Below are 18,204 nucleotides of genomic sequence, written 5' to 3'. Positions count from 1 at the left end.
TCCTTTCAATTCTGTTATTTATCCATATTATTGTTTCACATCTTCAATGACAGCCCCAGGAATGAAATCCTTAATACATAATTAAAACACAACATTCATACCATTCGGGCGGGTTACAATCTTAGCCCCAGGCCTGACGGGATAGCCAGATTCTGAGGGCTGTGCAGAAGGTCTGGAGGGTGGTGAGGGTACGAATCTCCACAGGGAGATCGTTCCATAGGGTCGGAGCTACCACCGAGAAGGCCTAGGGTTGGACTAGAAGATCTCAGAGGTTCCTTTCAATTCTGTTATTTATCCATATTATTGTTTCACATCTTCAATGACAGCCCCAGGAATGAAATCCTTAACCATTTCAAGGAATCCAGGAGCCTTAGTTCCTCTCTGTTACATTTCTGTTCAAATAGATCCCATTTTCTTCACCAGAGACCTAGGATTACTAGACACACACAAGGGCTCAGCCAAGATGTTTTATTTTGGCACCAAGGCAGGCTTTTTTTAGTGCAGCCACCCTAGGAGGTGGCTATGAAAAGAGAGAAAGAAGTGACGTAGAAAGCTTAACCCCCCCCGAGCCAAGATGGAAACTTAAGGCAGAAATACTGGACGCCTTTTCCCCTCCAGCGGTTGGATTAGAAAACTGTTCAGAGGATGATGGAATTCTCTGAAATCTGGTGGCTTTGGGAAGCATTTCAAACCCCAGATGGTCCTCAGAACAGGCACTGTCAATTTAATATGAAGTGTAAGACAGACGTGGCCAAGCAAAGGTTTGAAACAGCAAGGCATGTTGGGATTGCCAGCCCCAATAGATGGAATATCAGCCGCAGAACTAACCTAGTTAGTCCCCAGTCCCAGGAAACAAGATGTACATTTCAAGATTTCTTTCACAGAAGATTGCATGTGGTGAGAGTCCCAGAGCATTGGGCCCAAGATCAAAACAAAATGTCTCCCCAAAAAGCAAACCATGATGAGATGATTGAAACAAACTGTGATGAGATGATTGAAGCAAACCATGATGAGGTGATTCCAGCAGAACAATATCTCCAAAGGATAATGGCGAGAAGGGATTGACATCAGCACAGCATGATGAAATGGAGCACATCCAATCAAGCAGGAGTCTCTATGGACAGACCATGATTCTGTTTGTCCAGAGAAACAGATGATGATGGGGAGATTTTGCATGATTTTGACTGACTTCTGGGATCCTAGGAAAGTAAGTCATGGTGATCAAAGGCATTGGTGGTATCCTTCAGGTGGTAGCAAGAGTTCCTCGCAATGATAAAGGAAGGCTTCAAGGTTTAACTGGAGTCTGTGCAAGATACAGGAAGTTGTTGGAAGTTGCAGCTAGGACTCCACGGCAGCTGATGTGGGTGCTATAAACACCCCCAGGCAGGTCATTAAGTACCCCTGTGCTCTGGAAAAAAAGAAGAAAAATGAAATTAGAAGAGCCTTTAATGAACTATTTTTCAGACCTGGCAACTTTTAAGGTATGTGGATTTCAACTCCCAGAATTATCTGGGGAATTCTGTGAGTTGAAGTCCATATATCTTAAAGTTGCTGAGCTCAAAAAACAGACGAGATAGATAGATAGATAGATAGATAGATAGATAGATAGATAGATAGATGATAGATAGATAGATAGATAGATAGATAGATAGACAGACAGACAGACAGACAGACAGACAGACAGACAGACGGGCACATATATGTATACACACATATATGTGTACACACACACACATACATTCACATGTATATTAGCCCCTGCCATTTTTTTTTGATTTACAAGCTCTCCTCTACTGAACAAAAGAAAGAGGGCAGAAATCAGCTGCTATCACTACATGTTTCTTTTCTTTGGAGTTTGAAGGCCAAATATAGCCTTTTAGGTTGCTGCCTTGGCGTGCATATTTTCCAATGAGACAGGCCAAGACAGGAATATCATTTAATTACAATTTATTCAGAACATCCTGATTAAAGGGGAGCCTCCCATTCAGATCCTTAGCTTATATTCCATTTTATAATTAACACATCAAAAAAAAATGCAAGAGGAAAGCTGATTGGACAGGATGAAAGCTCTCCTTTGCACAGTAAATCAACTACGTGTAGTCAAACATGTTACATCCATGTCCATTTAAATGAGTTCTGGTAACAAAGGGTGTAAAATTTAAGATGTTAATGAGAAAAAAGGTTGTTTGGAGTTCACGAAGAGACAAATCAGATACCAATTAGCGTTAACAAACTCCAGAACACCCTATTAAGTCAAACATGATCCTATCCTATCCTGGCCTGGGGAATTTATCTTTTCAATTTAGGAATGTTAGAAACCATCAATCTATCCACACAGCAATAGGATAAAAAGTTTTCCTACATTCCAGTCTGCAATGGTTTGGTAAACCTTTATCACAATTTTAAAAAGAGAGAAAAATAAATTAAAATACAATACAAAACAACTATATTAGTTAATAACAATACAATAAACTCCATGATGTTGATACCACAAAGTCCATGTTGTGTGGTCCTCAAGTTCCTGGAGACTAAACACAGGGTGCAAAAAAAGAAGTTCCATTCACACATATCTGCTAGTCATTCACGACTCTAGGGGGCAGTGTTCATCTCCCTTTCAAATCCGGAGAGCCAGCGCTGTCTGAAGACATCTCTGTGGTCATGTGGCTGGCATGACTAAACACTGAAGGCGCACGGGATGCTGTTACCTTCCCACCAAGTGGTTCCTGTTTTTCTACTTGCATTTTTACATGCTTTCGAACTACTAGGTTGGCAGAAGCTGGGACAATTAATGGGAGATCACTCACTCATTACGCGGCGCTAGGGATTCGAACCGCTGAACTGCCGACCTTTCTGATCGACAAGCTCAGCGTCTTAGCCACTAAGCCACCGTGAAACACCCGCCCTATTACAAAGCTAAGCCCTTTCCTACAAGGATTAGCAAAGCTACCTTACCATGAGAATTCTTCTGTCAATGAGTCGACACAAGTTGTTCCGACTCCCACCAGCTACAATGTAGTCATTGCCAAGGAAGTGGCAAGTATATAACTGAGGGGAAGGCAAGAGAAAATTCTTCATTAAACTAATCAAAAAAGAACCTTATTATCATTTTTTTTTTGCCAAGAATGATCAGCTTTCAGTTGGCAGATGTGTATCAGTGATGGGTTTCAAATTTTTTAGAACCTCTTCTGTGGGTGTGGCCTGCTTTGTGGGAGTGGCTTGCTGGCCATGTGACTGGATGGGAGTGGCTTGCTGGCCATGTGACTGAGTGGGAGTGGCTTGCCAGCCATGTGACTGGGTGGGTGTGGCCAACTTGTAAAATGTGGTGAAACTCACTTAACAACGCTCTTGCTTAGTAACCAAAATGTTGGCTCAGAAACTCTGGCATTTGAAGCACGCAAGTCTTAAAGCTGTCAAGTTATAAGACTCTTGCACCCCTAACCCTTTAGAAAACAAAAACCCCAGGGGTGTTCAAACTTGACAGCTTTAAGACTTGTGGACTTCAACTCCCAGAATTCCTCCTCTCGCTCTTCATCTGGATGTTATGTGGATGGGCGGGGGGGGGGGGGAAGGAGCTGGAACCGGTTCTAAACTGTAGGTTTGTGGAACCACTTCTATAGAAGAGGTTAGAACTTGCAGGAACCCACCCCTGATGTGTACCCTTAAAAATCACACTGATACACAATCTAAATAAGTGGACAAGACTACATGATGGGGCGACAGACAGAAGAAACCAAGGCTGTTGAAATGAGGCATTCTCACTTTTACTCCCCAATCCTGGAAAAGAGTTTTCTTGCAAATATCTTCCGCCTCCTTGCTATTGCAGGACTGAGAACCAGCAGCAGAAAATACCAAGTCTACCCACACTCCAATTGAAAGATTGTGGTATGAAACAGTCGTGGTGATCCCAGTGGTTTATAGATATGCTATATTCAAAAATCTTGGATGGCCCTTAGAAAATCTGCGCATTGGCAAATTTTCCATCTGTCAATTGCAAAAGGCCATACTGCTTGGAGCCACTACTATAGTATATACCATATACTATGTTCAGAGGTGGTTGGTCCTGGTTCAGGCTGGATCAGGCAAATCGGTAGAAGCGGCGACGGGAGAGCTCCACCCACTCATCTGAATGCTTCTGCACATGTGCAGAAACATTACACACACACATGCACGAGTGCGCCCGAACCAGTAGTTAAAAAATTGGCAACCCACCACTGATTATGTTGATACATTGCAATGCCCTAAGTTCTTGGGAAGAACTTGATGTGTAAGCAGCCAAAACCAGGTAAAGAGCTGGCAGCTGTGATTTCACATTGTTGGGCATACAATCATAAAACAGCAGTCTGGTCTGGTTTGTTTTTCAGAGGAAGAAAAAAATTGATTGGGCAGTGACCATTTATCCATCCTCCTTATTCCAGGAAAATAAAGCCAGGATGGAAAACCATTAAGCCACTATTCCCATTACAAGAACTACAAGGGCTGCTGAAGTCCAAAAGCCAGGAGAAGGATAAGAGGACAGTTCCCTCTGAAGAGGAAGTGGGCTATGAGAGCTCCAAATTCAGAGAACTTGGTCTTGCACCACAGCTGGGGCAAAATGAACAGTCTTGTGGAAGAAAGGTAATGGTGTCAGATTACAGGGTTGGAGAGGTTTAAGGTGGAAATTCAACTTCAATGGATAATTAGAATGACAGAAAAAAATACTGCATAATGTATACTGTATACCTGCACAAGTCAAAAAGAGGGCTGTGAAAATATCTACAGACTTCCTCATATCCTGGACATAAATTGTTTCAACTTCTACCCTCCAAATGACGCTATAGGGAACTGAATACCAGAACTACTAGACACAAAGGCAGTTCCCCCGCCCCCCCATATACCATTACTCTGCTAAACAACCACTGTAATTCCCACAATATTGTCAAATAATTTACTAAGACTGCATTACTATTATTCTTCTCTTCCTTCCTAGTATCTATCTCTAACCACTTATGACTATAACCATGTTGCTTGTATCTTTCAATTTATATTGTTTTTATTTGTTTCCTAGTATGATTTGATAGCTTATTAGTAACCTTGACTATCACTAAGTGTTGTATCTTTTTATTCTTGATGAATGTATTTTACTCTCCTTATGTAAGCTGAGAGCATATGCACCAAAGACAAATTCCTTGTGTGTCCAATCACATTTGGCCAATAAAGAAGTCAGTCAGTCTGTCTGTCTGTCTGTCTGTCTGTCTGTCTGTCTGTCTGTCTGTCTGTCTGTCTGTCTGTCTGTCTATCTATCTATCTATCTATCTATCTATCTATCTATCTATCTATCTATCTATCTATCTATCTATCTATCTCTTATTCTTCACTTCCTTCCTAGTGTCTATCTCTTCCCACTTATGACTATAACCATGCTGCTTGTATCTTTCAACTTACATAGCTTTATGTGTGTACTAGTACGATTTGATAGCTTATTAGTAACCTATGACTATCGCTAAGTGCTGTTTCTTTTACTCTTGATTAATGTATCTTACTCTCCTTATGTACACTGAGAGCATATGCACCAAAGACAAATTCCTTGTGTGCCCAATAACACTTGGCCAATAAAGAATTGTATTCTATTCTAAATATTAAATCCAAGTGGATTTTGCAGTGAGAAGATAAGAGAAGGGGTTTCATGCGTCTTATAAATTTGGTGGTTTGGTAGCTATTTTCAGAAAGGAGCCCTATTGAAAAATGTATGATGGGTTAATTTCATTCTTCTCCTTGCTGGTTAGAGTTTATGCGAAATGACCCAACACTTCTGGAGACCCCAGGCATTGAGAAATGTTGGCTTCGTCTGAGTTTTGGGAATAATGAGAAATAGTTCTTCAACCTGTGAGTGACCCCGAAAATCTTCTGGAATGTCCATTATCTTGCCACATGATTCAGCATCCCAAATCTAGGGTAGAGACAAAAAAATATATGTATTTGTATTTCATTATCTGGTTTCTAGATTGTATTTCCAGATTTTAAACCTATGGCTTGTCAGAGAAACGTTTTGTGGGTTGGTTTCTGAACATTTCATTACCAGGCTAGGTAACATCTGCAGCGGAATTTAGGGGACGACAATGTCAGTGTTCTTCGGTTTATTATACGGGCTTCCGGTGTGATCAGTAGGTCTTGTGATGGGGAGGTCGCATCAGGTGTGGGTCATGTCAGGGGAAGGTCTTGTGATGGGTCAGGTGTGGGCTGCCTCAAGTGAAACATTCAGAAACCAACCCACAAGCTCGGAGAATGAACCTTTGCCCTCATCCTTCGCCCGAGCTACATATATTCATCCTTATTGCAAACCTATCCACCTATAATGCTAAGCAATAAATCATGCCTGACAAAGCAAAATGACAGGTTTTAAATCTCTAACCAATCTTAGTGTGATATTTAAACCCAATGGATCAGAGGTAGTATTCAGCTGGTTTGCACTCAATTTGGTGAGCCGGTAGGGGAAATTTGGCCTGGATCGCCAAACTGGTAGCGAATTCTGCTTGACCATACCCCATGCCCAGTTGCCAGTCAGTCACCCCGCCCACCTGGTCACTGCTTGCTCACCCTGCCCACGTGGTCACTGCTTGCTCACCTTGCCTGCCAGCTTGATGCTCGCTCCGCCCATCCCAGCCCTATACATGTTGCCTTTGCTTTGTGGCGTGGCCCAGCTACTCGCCTTGCCAGTCGCCTCCATCCCTTGTCTGCTCCGCTCAGCTCACCAAAGGTAAGTTAGCATGCTGCCTGCGCCCTCTTCACCTTGGGTCAGGGGCCCCAAGGATTTGCCATTCCCTGAGGCCTCGGAGCAATCGCCCGCCTCGGGCGGGGCGGGAAATGTACCATTCCCTGGCTCCAGCCTTGCCCCAGAGTCACCACCTGCTCGCCACCTGCTCTCCCTTTACCAGTCGCACACATCTCCCAGAGGTGGGTTGCTGCCAGCATTACTGCCAGGTAATTTTGCATGCACCGAAAATAGGTAGGTAGAAATTTTTTCCTACCTTTTTCTTTAGGGGGTGGCTTGGTGGGAAGGGTCATGTGACTGAGTGGGCATGGCCATAAGTGACGTCTAGTTGGCCACTCCCTATCAGACACAGGATGCCCCTAGCCACGCCCACAGAACTGGTAGTAAAAAAAAATTGAATCCCACCAGTGCAATAAATGTACTGCTCATTCATGAATTTTATAGAGCTTATAGAATTACCTGAAATGTGTATAAATATACGACACATCTGCTGTTTAAAGGGACATTTGAATGATTCATATTACATCACATCTCATTTATCTTGAGCAGTAGAGTCAAACTGGAGTTCCTGCACATATATGTTGTACTATATAATGCAACAATAGGAAAGTGATCTGGGAGCCTTCCCTGCAAATTCGTTTCACTCTGCACAAGGAAATATTGTTCTACGTCAACTTTGGAGCTTCAGAAGATGTCTTTTTGCCACTCTTACCTGCAGGGTGTTATGCCGCCTCCAGGATCCCGTCAAAATCTGTGAGCCCGTTTTGTCTATTGACAGAGCATCCCCACAGATATGGGGCCCTGAGATACGCCTGTGAGAAGGGCAGAGCAAAGGAGGGGAAAATGTAAGAACAGAAGCTACAGGAGAAGAAACAATAGCTTAGAGAAAGAAAGAAAGAAAGAAAGAAAGAAAGAAAGAAAGAAAGAAAGAAAGAAAGAAAGAAAGAAAGCAGAAATGGAAGATGGAGGAAGGAGGAGTGTGGAGAGTCCCCAAAGGATGAAGTAAGAGTACTGAATGGAGAAGTAGGGGAGATATTTAGGCCTACCGTTGCGAATGTGGAAGTTGTGTGTTCCAAAACTAGAAGGAAAAAAGGCAGAAAAAAAAATGTTGTTAGATAACTTCACACCCTCCAAGGCCCACTTGATAACATTTCCCTTGCCTGATCTATCAACTATAGCAGTGGCCTCCAACCTTTTGGGCACTAAGGACCAATTTCGTGGAGAGGGGTTTTCTGTGGACCTCAGGGGCCATGGTTTTGTGTGCTGCCTGCATCTCACAGAGGAGACTGTGCTTGTTTGCATGGGCCAGTTTCTGGCATTCTGCTGCCCCGTGCTAGTCCATGGCTTGGAGGTTGGGGACCCCTGACCTATGGAATGATTAATGGCGCCTATGATTCCGGGATGCATTTTAAGGTATGTCTCTTGAGACAAATTACACAATCTATAAAATACGTATACATCAGTGGTGGGATTCAAATAATTTAACAACCGGTTCTCTGCCCTAATGAATGGCTGGGTGGGCGTGGCTCAGTGGTCATGTGACTGGTGGCCGTGGCCAACTCAACGTCACTCACGTCAATGGGCGCTTCATCTTAGCAGTTACAATGTAGTAAGGGTTAATGGGAGAGGCAGTTTCTGTAAACAGGGCAATAAAGATTAGGCTAGAAATAACACCAGAATGTTTCCTTCCTGCCTTCCTTACAGGATTAGCCCTGTAAAGTGGAAAGAAACAAAAGGAGATTTTTTCCCCCAGCAACTGGTTCTTCGAACTGCTTAAAAAGTTAACAACCGGTTCTCCCCCAATAGGTACGAACTGGCTGAATCCCACCACTGGTATACATCCATCCTTTTGATTTTTTATTTTATTTTATTCCAGTCCTAGGCTGCCCAAAGCCCAAAACTCCCTGTGGCCTGCAGATATCTTCCTACCAAGTTGGCAAACCTAAACCTTACAGCTAAATTACCTATTTTGGACTACATGATTAAAAATTTAAAACCCCCCACTTTTTTCTTTTAATAATGTTACACATCTTTTGGAAGCCACCTGACCAATCTGCCGAAAAATCCAGCCTCATCCCCTCCAGAGATGGCACCACATTGCTACCCATCTGTCTGTAATCTTCACCTGATGCCCTTCGAAGATCAAATTAAAAAATATATATTTTAAAGATTCCCCAAAGTTGCACTCCCATAGTCCACACCTTTGGACCTTTTAAACATGGAATGAGGCAGGGGGAACCTAATCTTTTCCTTTAAAAAATTCCATACATCCCCCCCCCATTATAGAGACAAATGACTTATTTTTAAAAAGAGGCTGGGGGTGGAGATGGGGATATTAATAGCTGTGGTGGCACAGTAGTTAGAATGCAGTATTGCAGGCTAATTTCGCTGACTGCTAGGAGTTTGATCCTGACTAGGTCAAGGTTGATTCATCTTTCCATTTTTCTAAGGTTGGTAAAACTTGAATTGTTGGGGGTAATATGCTGACTCTGTAAATAGCTTAGAGAAGACTGTAGAGCACTATGAAATGGTAAATAAGTAAATGCTATAGTTATTGCTATTAAGCTCCACCCCAATCTTCCTATTTTGAATCAAACCAGGAGTCACCAACCTTTCGGATCTCAGGGACCACTAAGTTCATAATTTTAAATCCTGTGGACCACTAATATGATTTTTAAAAAAGATAAATAGTATTTAGTGCAATATAAAAAATGCAAATAATTTTTCTGCGGACCACCAAAATTTTCTTGCGGACCATCAGTGATCCACAGACCACTGGTTAGTGACCACTGAATCAAACCACCATGAATGAAGGTGGAGCAGCACCAATGGGTATTTTGCATATTTTCTCCTTGCATTTGTGTGCAAAATAGTGGTCAGCCTGGCTGAGGTTTTGGGTTGTTCAAACCTGGAGCTCTACAATAACTCTGATATTTTCAGGATAAGACACTACCAGCAGCCCCCCCCACCTCCAAATAAAAAAAGCTGGGATGGGTGAAGTGAGAATTATTCCCAGGCAGGTTTTCCTTTTAAGGTATGTCCTGTAAATAGAAAACGTTATTTTTCATGGGCCATTTTCTGTACTGGATCCTGAAATTTCCATTTGCCAATTCTCAACCCCATAACTGCTCAGCAGCACAACCCATGTTCCTGGTTGAGTCCCAGAGTTTCACCTGCACGGTGTCATCCCATCCTCCAGAAATGAATTGTTCATTGTTTTCTGGGAAGAAGACCAAAGCATAGACTCGGGACATATGCCCGTCCATCACAGTTGGGGAATCGCTGGAGGAAAAAGATGGACATAGTCAGCTCTCTGAGTTAGTCCATATCAGGAAACCTAAGTTATGCATGCAAATACTATTTTTATCATAAGGCTGTAATAACACAATTTTGCAAATTTGAATGAGCTTGCTCCCTCCTCCCTTTATCTTCATGTGGTCTACAGAGAATATTGTCTGAGACTCAGGTTACCGTTCTATCCCAAACTCAGAGTTCCTTTGACCTCCAGTGACCTTTGAATGCCATGACCAATCAATCACATGGCCTCATGTGACCTCCAACCAGCACGACTTCCCACCCATGTCATCTTTGCATCATGTGACCTGTCAACCACACAGCCAACCAACCACATAACCACACAAGACCATTTAAAAGCAGAGGAGAACTGAAATGAGAAACTTCAACCAACGTTCTGCTGATGACTTTACCTACCCTGGTGACAAAATGTTCAGAAGCCAAACAGCGACCTCGGGGAACCAAACCAACAATAACAGCTGCAAATATTTTCTTTTATCTGACTCTTGTCTTGGTTGGAGCTCTTCCTCCTGTTACTTCTGCCCATTACAATTGCACTCAAAAGCCGAAAACCATCCACAAAATTTCCTACTAAACTCATTATTTACCGTATTTTTTTGGAGTATAAGATGCACCAAGATTTTGAAGAGGCAAATTAAAAAAAAAAAGTTTTTGCACTCTGCAGACCTCCCCAAAACGGTCCATTTTTTTGTCAAAAAAAATATGGCATGCATAAGCTTTAGGAGGCTTATAGAGTGCTCCTGGGAGCTGCGGGGGACAAAAATGAGCAAGAAATGGCCTGTTTTTCACTTGTTTTTACCCTCCCCAGGAACACTCTGGAAGCCTCCTAAACACTCTGCATGTCCATTTTTGCAAAGGGGGCGGGGCTTCGGAAGGCCAAAAATGCTGTATTCAGTGTATAAGACACACCCAGATTTTCACCCTCTTTTTTGAGGGAAAAGGGTGCTCTTATACTCTGAAAAATACGGTGCTTCTTACAATTTCTGACCCTCTCAAGAGCTAATATCAAAAACTTAATAGTGTACCTGGGCAAAAAATTCTGCACTTTATTCAAGGTCTGAGTGTCATACATGTAAATTCCAGGTCCTGCTCCACTTGTGAGAAACTTGGAGCCGGAAGGATTGAAACAAGCCGCGAGGGTTTGGTGATCTTCTGTGATGGTGCACACGCAGGTGTGAGTAGAGACATGCCATAGTTTCACTTTCCCGCCAGAATCTATGGTTGGGGGAGAGCTCAGAGATGTAATGATATTTATTCAACTGTAGATAGAGAACATTCTTTTTCATAAGGCAGCAGAAGTCAAAATGGAGCACAAATAGGAAGACTCCTTTTCTGACTTAAACAACTTTGCAAAACATCAACAATTAGACGATCAAGAAAAGTACAAATGGCAATGCTAAATAGTTCCATTCCCATATCAAGCTAAACCAAATAACAGAATAACAGAGTTGGAAGTGACCTTGGAGGTCTTCTAGTCCAATCCCCTTCTTAGGCAATGAACCATTTCAGGCAAATGGTTGTCCAATCTCTTCTTAAAAACTTCCATTGTTGGAGCATTTACAAATTCTGGAGGCAAGTTGTTCCATTGATTAATTGTTCTAATTACCAGGAAATTTCTCCTTAGTTCTAAGTTCTAAGTTGCTTTTCTCCTTGATTCCACCCATTGCTTCTTGTCCTGCTTTGGAGAATAGGTTGGCTCCCTCTTCTTTGTGGCAGCCCCAGAGATATTGGAGCACTGTTGTCATGTCACCCATAGTCCTTCTTTTCAATAAATTTAACATTTATTTTATTAGAAGGCTTAGTAATATTCAGAACAGTGCATATTCCAAACAAACAAAAAATGAATACTGTGTGCAAGAAGTTGCAGTCAAACTTCACCATATCAGAAAAGAGTTACTCACAGGTGGTGAGTAAGACATCTCCATTGTGGGCAGGTCCACGGGGCATAAAGTGCAGCGAGGTAGTGGGAAGTCCTAGGGTTGTCGTTTCATTATCAGCAAGAATGTGATGAAGTGATCCATCATTGACAGAAAAAACCTTCAGCACAGGAGAGAAGACAAAAAAAAATATCAAGAATAAACCTCGAAGGCAGGCGAGAATAAACTGGGCACAGGAGAGAAGAGATATCAGGACGACAGGAGGTTAACAATTTACACTTGAGAGACCGCCTCCTGCCAATTACCTCCTTGCGACCGATTAGATCGCATAGATTGGGCCTCCTCCGAATTCCATCTGCCAGTCAGTGTCGACTGGCAACTACACGGAGGAGAGCCTTTTCAGTTGCAGCTCCGACCCTTTGGAACGATCTCCCCGTGGAGATTCGTACTCTCACCACCGTCCAGGCCTTCCGCACAGCCCTTAAGACCTGGCTAGCTCGTCAGGCCTGGGGATAAGATCGCAACCTGCCCCCTCCCGAATATTGAATGAATGTTGTGTACTATTTTATTCTTATGTATTGTTTTATGTTTATTGTTTCGTATTTCCCCCTCCCTTATTTTATGTAAGCCGCCCTGAGTCCCCTCAGGGAAAAGGGCGGCCTATAAGTATTAATAAAATACTAAAAAATACTAAAATACAAGAAATGGATAATAGTCACTTAGCAACAGTATTACTAACTTAACTGCAGTGATTCACTTAACAACTGTGGCAAGAAAAGTCATAAAATGGAGCAAAACTCACTTAACAAATGTCTTACTTAGCAACAGAAACTTTGGGGTCAATCATGATCGTAATTATCTGTATACTGTTGGAGATCTAATTGTAATGATAACATGAGTCCATCAAATCACCATTCATTGCAATTCTATGTAGATCTGCTATGTTTCCCCGAACATAAGACAGGGTCTTATTTAATTTTGACCCCCCCAATAAATACTTGGCCTTATTTTCGGGGTGGGCTTATTATTTTTGAGGTGCAGGAGGCTGCTGCTGTGTTGCAATAGGGAGGGTTTATTTTTGGGGAAAGGCTTATTTTAGCGCATGCGCTCAAAAGCCTGATCAGGCTTATTATCCAGGGAGATCTTATTCTCGAGAAAACAGGGTACTTAGATGCAAGTCCTTTGGAGTTTGGTGGTTTTACTCTTTGCTAAATATATTTAACATTGCAAAACTCTGATTAGTATAATTGGTTATATTTATTATCTCCTTTAGAATATCAAAAGTGGCAGATGAGGGGGTTCTCTCTTCATTGTCAACCCCTTTGAGGTGATTGAGAAGAAGGCACTGGCCCAAAGTCATCTGATGGGTTTCCATACATCAGAATAAACTTGCATCTAATTTTCCCCACTCCTAGTCCAACATTATAACCTAGTGTTTCTCAACCTTGGCCACTTGAAGATGTCCATTCGCTGGCTGGGGAATTCTGGGAGTTGAAGTCCAGACATCTTCAAGTGGCCAAGGTTGAGAAACACTGTTATAACCACTTCATCACATGAGCTCCTCTGTTGTTGTAAATTATCCTTTCTTTAGTTCTGTAATGCTTTGATGTACTCGTGATTTTGTTTTCAAGCAAGCGTTGTGCAGAATGCTTTGAGCTTGCTGAAAATCTGTGATGATGGATCAGATGCCAAAAAAGAAAGGGCAAAGAATTTTGTAATCTCTGATCTCGCTCATCCTCTGCTTTTGATTTCCAGCAGGCAGAGCTGGGTATTCAAAAACTCTACCAGTGTTACAAGCCTGTTGCTTTTCAGATGGAAATTGAACTACACCTCAGCCTCTTGGAGTATGTAGCACACTTTGGAGAGGGAGCCAGGTAAGGTAAGGCCACCGAACATGGAAGCCAAAGAGTGTGTGTGTTTGTGTGTGTGTGTGTGTGAGGTGCGACTTCATTTAATAATCAGGAAAGAAACCACCCAACTCCATTTGATTGAAATTAAGTGTACTTTTACTAATTACAAATGAACAGTAGCGAAGCGAAGCTGAATCTGGTTAATTAGGTGTGAAAGCAAAGAATATCATGTATAATTCAATCCCCTCCCCTTGGCACCCCAGTCCATAGTCCAATTATAATTCACCCAACTGTCAGGTGGGAGATATCTTCAAAAAACATCACCAGGATGGAATACTGGACAGTTAACCTTGGCGGGAAACTCCCTTCCTCCGCATGCGCAATGAGATGGTCAGACCAGGGTCTAGAATCTTCCTCCAGCACATAATGATTCCCTTCCCAAATACCATGCCCCCACTCCCCATTTCAATGGCAGCCGAAGCAGCAGCAAAGCAGAGGCTGACAGTGTGTGTGTGTGTGTGTGTGTGTGTGTAGAGTTAGGAAGGCAACTGCGGCTATTCAATTTCTGCTTGGGAACTCTTTTTAAAAAAAAATATTTGTTTATAATATAAAATATAAAAAATACAAAAACAAATAGGAAAAATAGGTGAGGGAAAAGTGAAGAGTGAAGAAAAGAAGGGAAAAAGAAAGAAAAAGGCATTGGCTTCTGACTCCCTTGGTGCAGTAAAATAAGATAGTAAACATCAAACCTCAACTTTTGACTTTTACATAGTAGTATAAACTAGCCATTTCTAAATCAACAAATCTATCTAATTGGTAAAACCCAAAATCAAAGTTTCATTTTTTACCATCTCAAGCAGAAAGTCCAGAAATGGTTTCCAAGTAAAAACAAAAGTACTTTTTTTTAAAAAATCAAAGCAGTCTGCTTACTCCAACAACTTTTGCAGCCATTCTTCCATTGTGACGATGGAAGTGTCCTTCCATTTTTGAGCTGCGGCTATGCAGTTGAGATCTCTCTCATACACACATATATGTAACATATATGTGTCATATATGAAAAAGAGGCAGAGCTTCAGTTGCACGAGTGTGGCCGTGTTCTTCACTTTTTTGATTGCCCCTCTAGGGACAACCTTAGTTTCTGGAACTTTCCCTGCCTGACACTGACCTTAATGGCTCCAGTACGTAATCCTGCTGCAACTCTGGTCCCATCGTTATTGAACTGACAGCAGAGAAGCTGATCTCCACAGTCTCTGTTTGGGAAGGATGACCAAAAATATTCGCATTTAGTAGCTTTCCTCTTTTGTCGCTGATGATAATAGCAATGCTAAAATCCAGGAACCTCCCATTTCAAATTACAGAGGTTGAAAATCCAACATATTTGCAAGCTGTTCACACCAGATAAATAAGTCATAATTTTTAAAAAGGATTCAAATATAAGCTGAACAGAAAACAAAATAATAGCCCAGCCATAAACACCAAAGGAATAAATCAGGAAGTCAGCAGAAGGTAGCCAGAAATCTAACAATGCATCAAGGTCAAACCGAAAAGCCTTGCCATGTCATAGCTGTAGGAATTGCCAGGAAGGGATGTTTTTTTACAGCTGCTTCTAAAAATGCTGGCTTAGAGCAGCATCAGCCTGATCTCTGCTGAAACATGTGAGCCAGCGTTAAACAGTTTTGTACAGGAAAGGATGCACCTTACATAAGGACACCAGGGATGGGTTGCTAGCAGCATTGCTACTGGTTCGGTGTCCCAAAAACTTTGCTACCCACATGTGTACATTTGCAAATAAAAAGGTCTGTGCATGCGCAAAACCTTAAAAAATGAAAAAATAAATAAAATTTTCCGCTGAAAATTGTTCAGCGCATGCACAGAACTGAAAAACAAGATGGCAGCTCCATAGGGGAACCGGTTCAGGGGCATGACAGGCATGGGTCGCTGCTAGTTCCAGCGACCCAGATCACCAAGTTACTACCTGTTTGGCCGAACCTGTAGGAACCCACCTCTGAGGAACACCCCCACTTATCCAAAGCTTTAAACAACCAGCACTTTGACCTCGTCTCAGCCAGCTAGAAACCATCCGTTGATGGGAAGAAGAAAACATCATCATCACCTCCTTCACCTAGTTACCTACATTGTGTGAAGGAGCCGAAGATCACCAGATATGGAGGGGCTGGTGGTAATGGTATCTTGGGGTTGGGTGCTTGGCCCTGCAACGGACAAGCGCCCCCGGCGTCCAGACTGCATGGCCTGGGGGGTGCAGGTCTTCAAGGAGAAGGACAAGAAGGGAGTTAGACATTTTGCTGGGTTTTTACATTCCTATTTTCTCAACGGATCCCCAACATTCTGGGGGAGATTGAACAGTTCAGCCTTGGAGCATGCATGTTGCATTCAGGAGCCCTCTGAGTCGCCTTTTAAACCACAGATCTCTCCTTCAGTGCCACTACATTTAGGATAAAATACCGAGTTAGGTGAGCAAATATACTGTGACGCCAAATGGCTACCACCCTTCTTTACATTCCCTGACCTCCCAGGTGATTGAGCCAAGAGCCCTTTCCCTCATCCATGTCTTTAATTCCAAGTCAACCACTTGACAGCTATGCAAAGTTCTTCCCATCCCAACATCCCCATGTCCCACACTCCCAACTGCCTATAAAGTCTTCTGCCCCTCATCCCTGCACCAGCCTTTCTCTCTCTTCCGCTCTCTTTGGTTCTACTCCAGCTCCTAGCAACCAATGAAGGAGAAGGAAGAATCTACCTGGTTACTATGACAGCTGTCAAGGAAGGATGAAGAGGCTCAGTGGCTGGACCCACAGCCTGCTATCTTCTCCTTTGTCTTCTCCTACATGTGTGTGGCTGATGTGTGTGTGTGTATGTCCTGAGCGAGATGGTGAGTATCAGAGACTGGACTCATCTCCCTTGAGATAACGAGATAACTTTACAGAACAATAAGAGTGGGAAGGGACCTTGGAGGTCTTCTCTGCTGAGACTCTGCTCAGGCAGGAAACCTTAGAGTTGCCGCCACCTTTTCTCCAATTTTAAGAAGCACACTTAGGGGTTGATTTAGGTCATGACTGTTCTGAAGCTCTCAAGGTTCAAATGAATCTACAAATTAGAGCCAATTCAGGTGCAGCCGGCCATAGCAGTATTTGTGTTAGCACAGTGGTGGGCAGACTTTTTATGGCTAAGGCCATGTATTTATATGCCAAGTGGACAAACCCTATTTCTTACAGCTCGGCTTTTGACACCCTTTTGCCAGACATCCTTATCGAAAAGTTGCCTGACTTGAATTCCCCTTCTCTCACCTGTGATTGGATTAAAGACTTTCTGATGGACCAGTCACAAACCGTGAGAGCGGGGTCTTTCACATCCTCCTCCCTGAAGCTCAGCACTGGCTCTCCTCAGGGCTGTGTGCTCATTCCCTACCTGTTCTCCAGTGACGTGCAGTGAGGTTTATGGCTGGTAAGGCACTTACACAGGGGTTTCAAATTTTTTTAGACTTGTGGACTTCAACTCCCAGAATTCCAAAGCCAGGCATGCTCAGTTCCGATTTAAAGCGACAGCATTTTTTCTCCTTTGTAAAATAAGTTTTCCTTCATTCTTTTTCTTCTCCCTCCCCCTCCTTCCTTCCTCCCTCCCTCCCTCCCTCCCTCCCCCCTCTCTCAAACAGACACACGCACACAGAGAAGTTGGACCCTCTCTCACTCACTCACTCTCAAACAAACACAAACACAGAAGTTGGATTGGATATATTTTCCAATGACTTGAAAGCAGATCCTCCACTATACCCCCCAATTCCCCTGCTGCCTTCCGATCCGAGCCTTTGATTGCAGGTGGAGCCACGTTGCCTTTTCAAACTTGTAATCAGTGAAGTTGGGTTTATATACTTTTATGCAGCTGTTTGTGTTTGTGTGTGTGTGTGTGTGTGTGTGTGTGTGTGTTCTCATTGTACACATACAACTGCATATCTTCCGATCCATCTAATATGATAATAAAGTTTGCATGATGATACCACTCTACTGGATCTTATTACAGGAGGAGACAAATCAGTATACAGGGAAGAAGTCCAGAGGTTATCCACATGGTGCTCATAAAACAACTTGCATCTAAACACGAGCAAGACAAAGGAGATGGTATTAGACTTCCAGAAGCATAGAGAGGAACCTGCCCGATTTTACACCAAGGGGGGCTGTGTCGAGAGGGTTTCCTCTTTCAAATTTCTGGGAGTCTATCTTAGCCAAGATCTCACCTGGAAAAATAACATGATCCAGGTGGTCAGGAAGGCTCAATAGAGACTCCATTTCCTTAGGGTCTTGCGGAAAAATCAGCTAGAACAATGGCTGATGACTTCCTTTTACTGGTCTATGACAGAAAGTGTCCTTACATATTGTGTTATGATATGATATGCTGGCTT

At 42.7% G+C, this 18,204-nt stretch overlaps 1 protein-coding gene across 1 annotated transcript; it reads right to left on the bottom strand.

Moving 5' to 3' along the window:
* Positions 1-454: 454 nt before the first annotated feature.
* On the bottom strand, positions 455-16,379 carry LOC148046296 (WD repeat and HMG-box DNA-binding protein 1-like). Its single transcript, XM_087711969.1, has 10 exons — positions 15,925-16,379; positions 14,956-15,040; positions 11,965-12,100; positions 11,089-11,278; positions 9,922-10,030; positions 7,795-7,826; positions 7,461-7,560; positions 5,861-5,926; positions 2,953-3,045; positions 455-1,408 (listed from the first exon to the last, which is right to left on the bottom strand). The coding sequence occupies exons 1-10, from the start codon at positions 16,035-16,037 to the stop codon at positions 1,286-1,288; spliced, it is 1,047 nt and encodes a 348-aa protein (XP_087568095.1). The 5' UTR covers positions 16,038-16,379; the 3' UTR covers positions 455-1,285.
* Between the last annotated feature and the right edge of the window lie 1,825 nt (positions 16,380-18,204).

The sequence above is a fragment of the Thamnophis sirtalis genome, unplaced genomic scaffold (assembly GCF_051295495.1).
Source record: "Thamnophis sirtalis isolate CommonGarterSnake01/CBP01778 unplaced genomic scaffold, rThaSir2_p1.2 scaffold_4, whole genome shotgun sequence".
Taxonomy (NCBI): Eukaryota; Metazoa; Chordata; class Lepidosauria; order Squamata; family Natricidae; genus Thamnophis; species Thamnophis sirtalis.
The sequence above is the reverse complement of the archived record's forward strand: the minus strand, read 5'-3'. Positions and strand labels throughout refer to the sequence as shown.

What these genes read in the sequence shown, in the direction of transcription:
- LOC148046296 (XM_087711969.1), bottom strand. Translation starts at nt 16,037, where the DNA reads ATGCAGTCTGGACGCCGGGGGCGCTTGTCCGTTGCAGGGCCAAGCACC. An exon ending in GTGCAGAATTTTTTGCCCAG is followed by an intron (nt 10,031 to 11,088) that starts GTACACTATTAA and finishes TTTTTCCTCCAG; the next exon opens with CGATTCCCCAACTGTGATGG. An exon ending in GGCGGCATAACACCCTGCAG is followed by an intron (nt 5,927 to 7,460) that starts GTAAGAGTGGCA and finishes TCTCTACCCTAG; the next exon opens with ATTTGGGATGCTGAATCATG.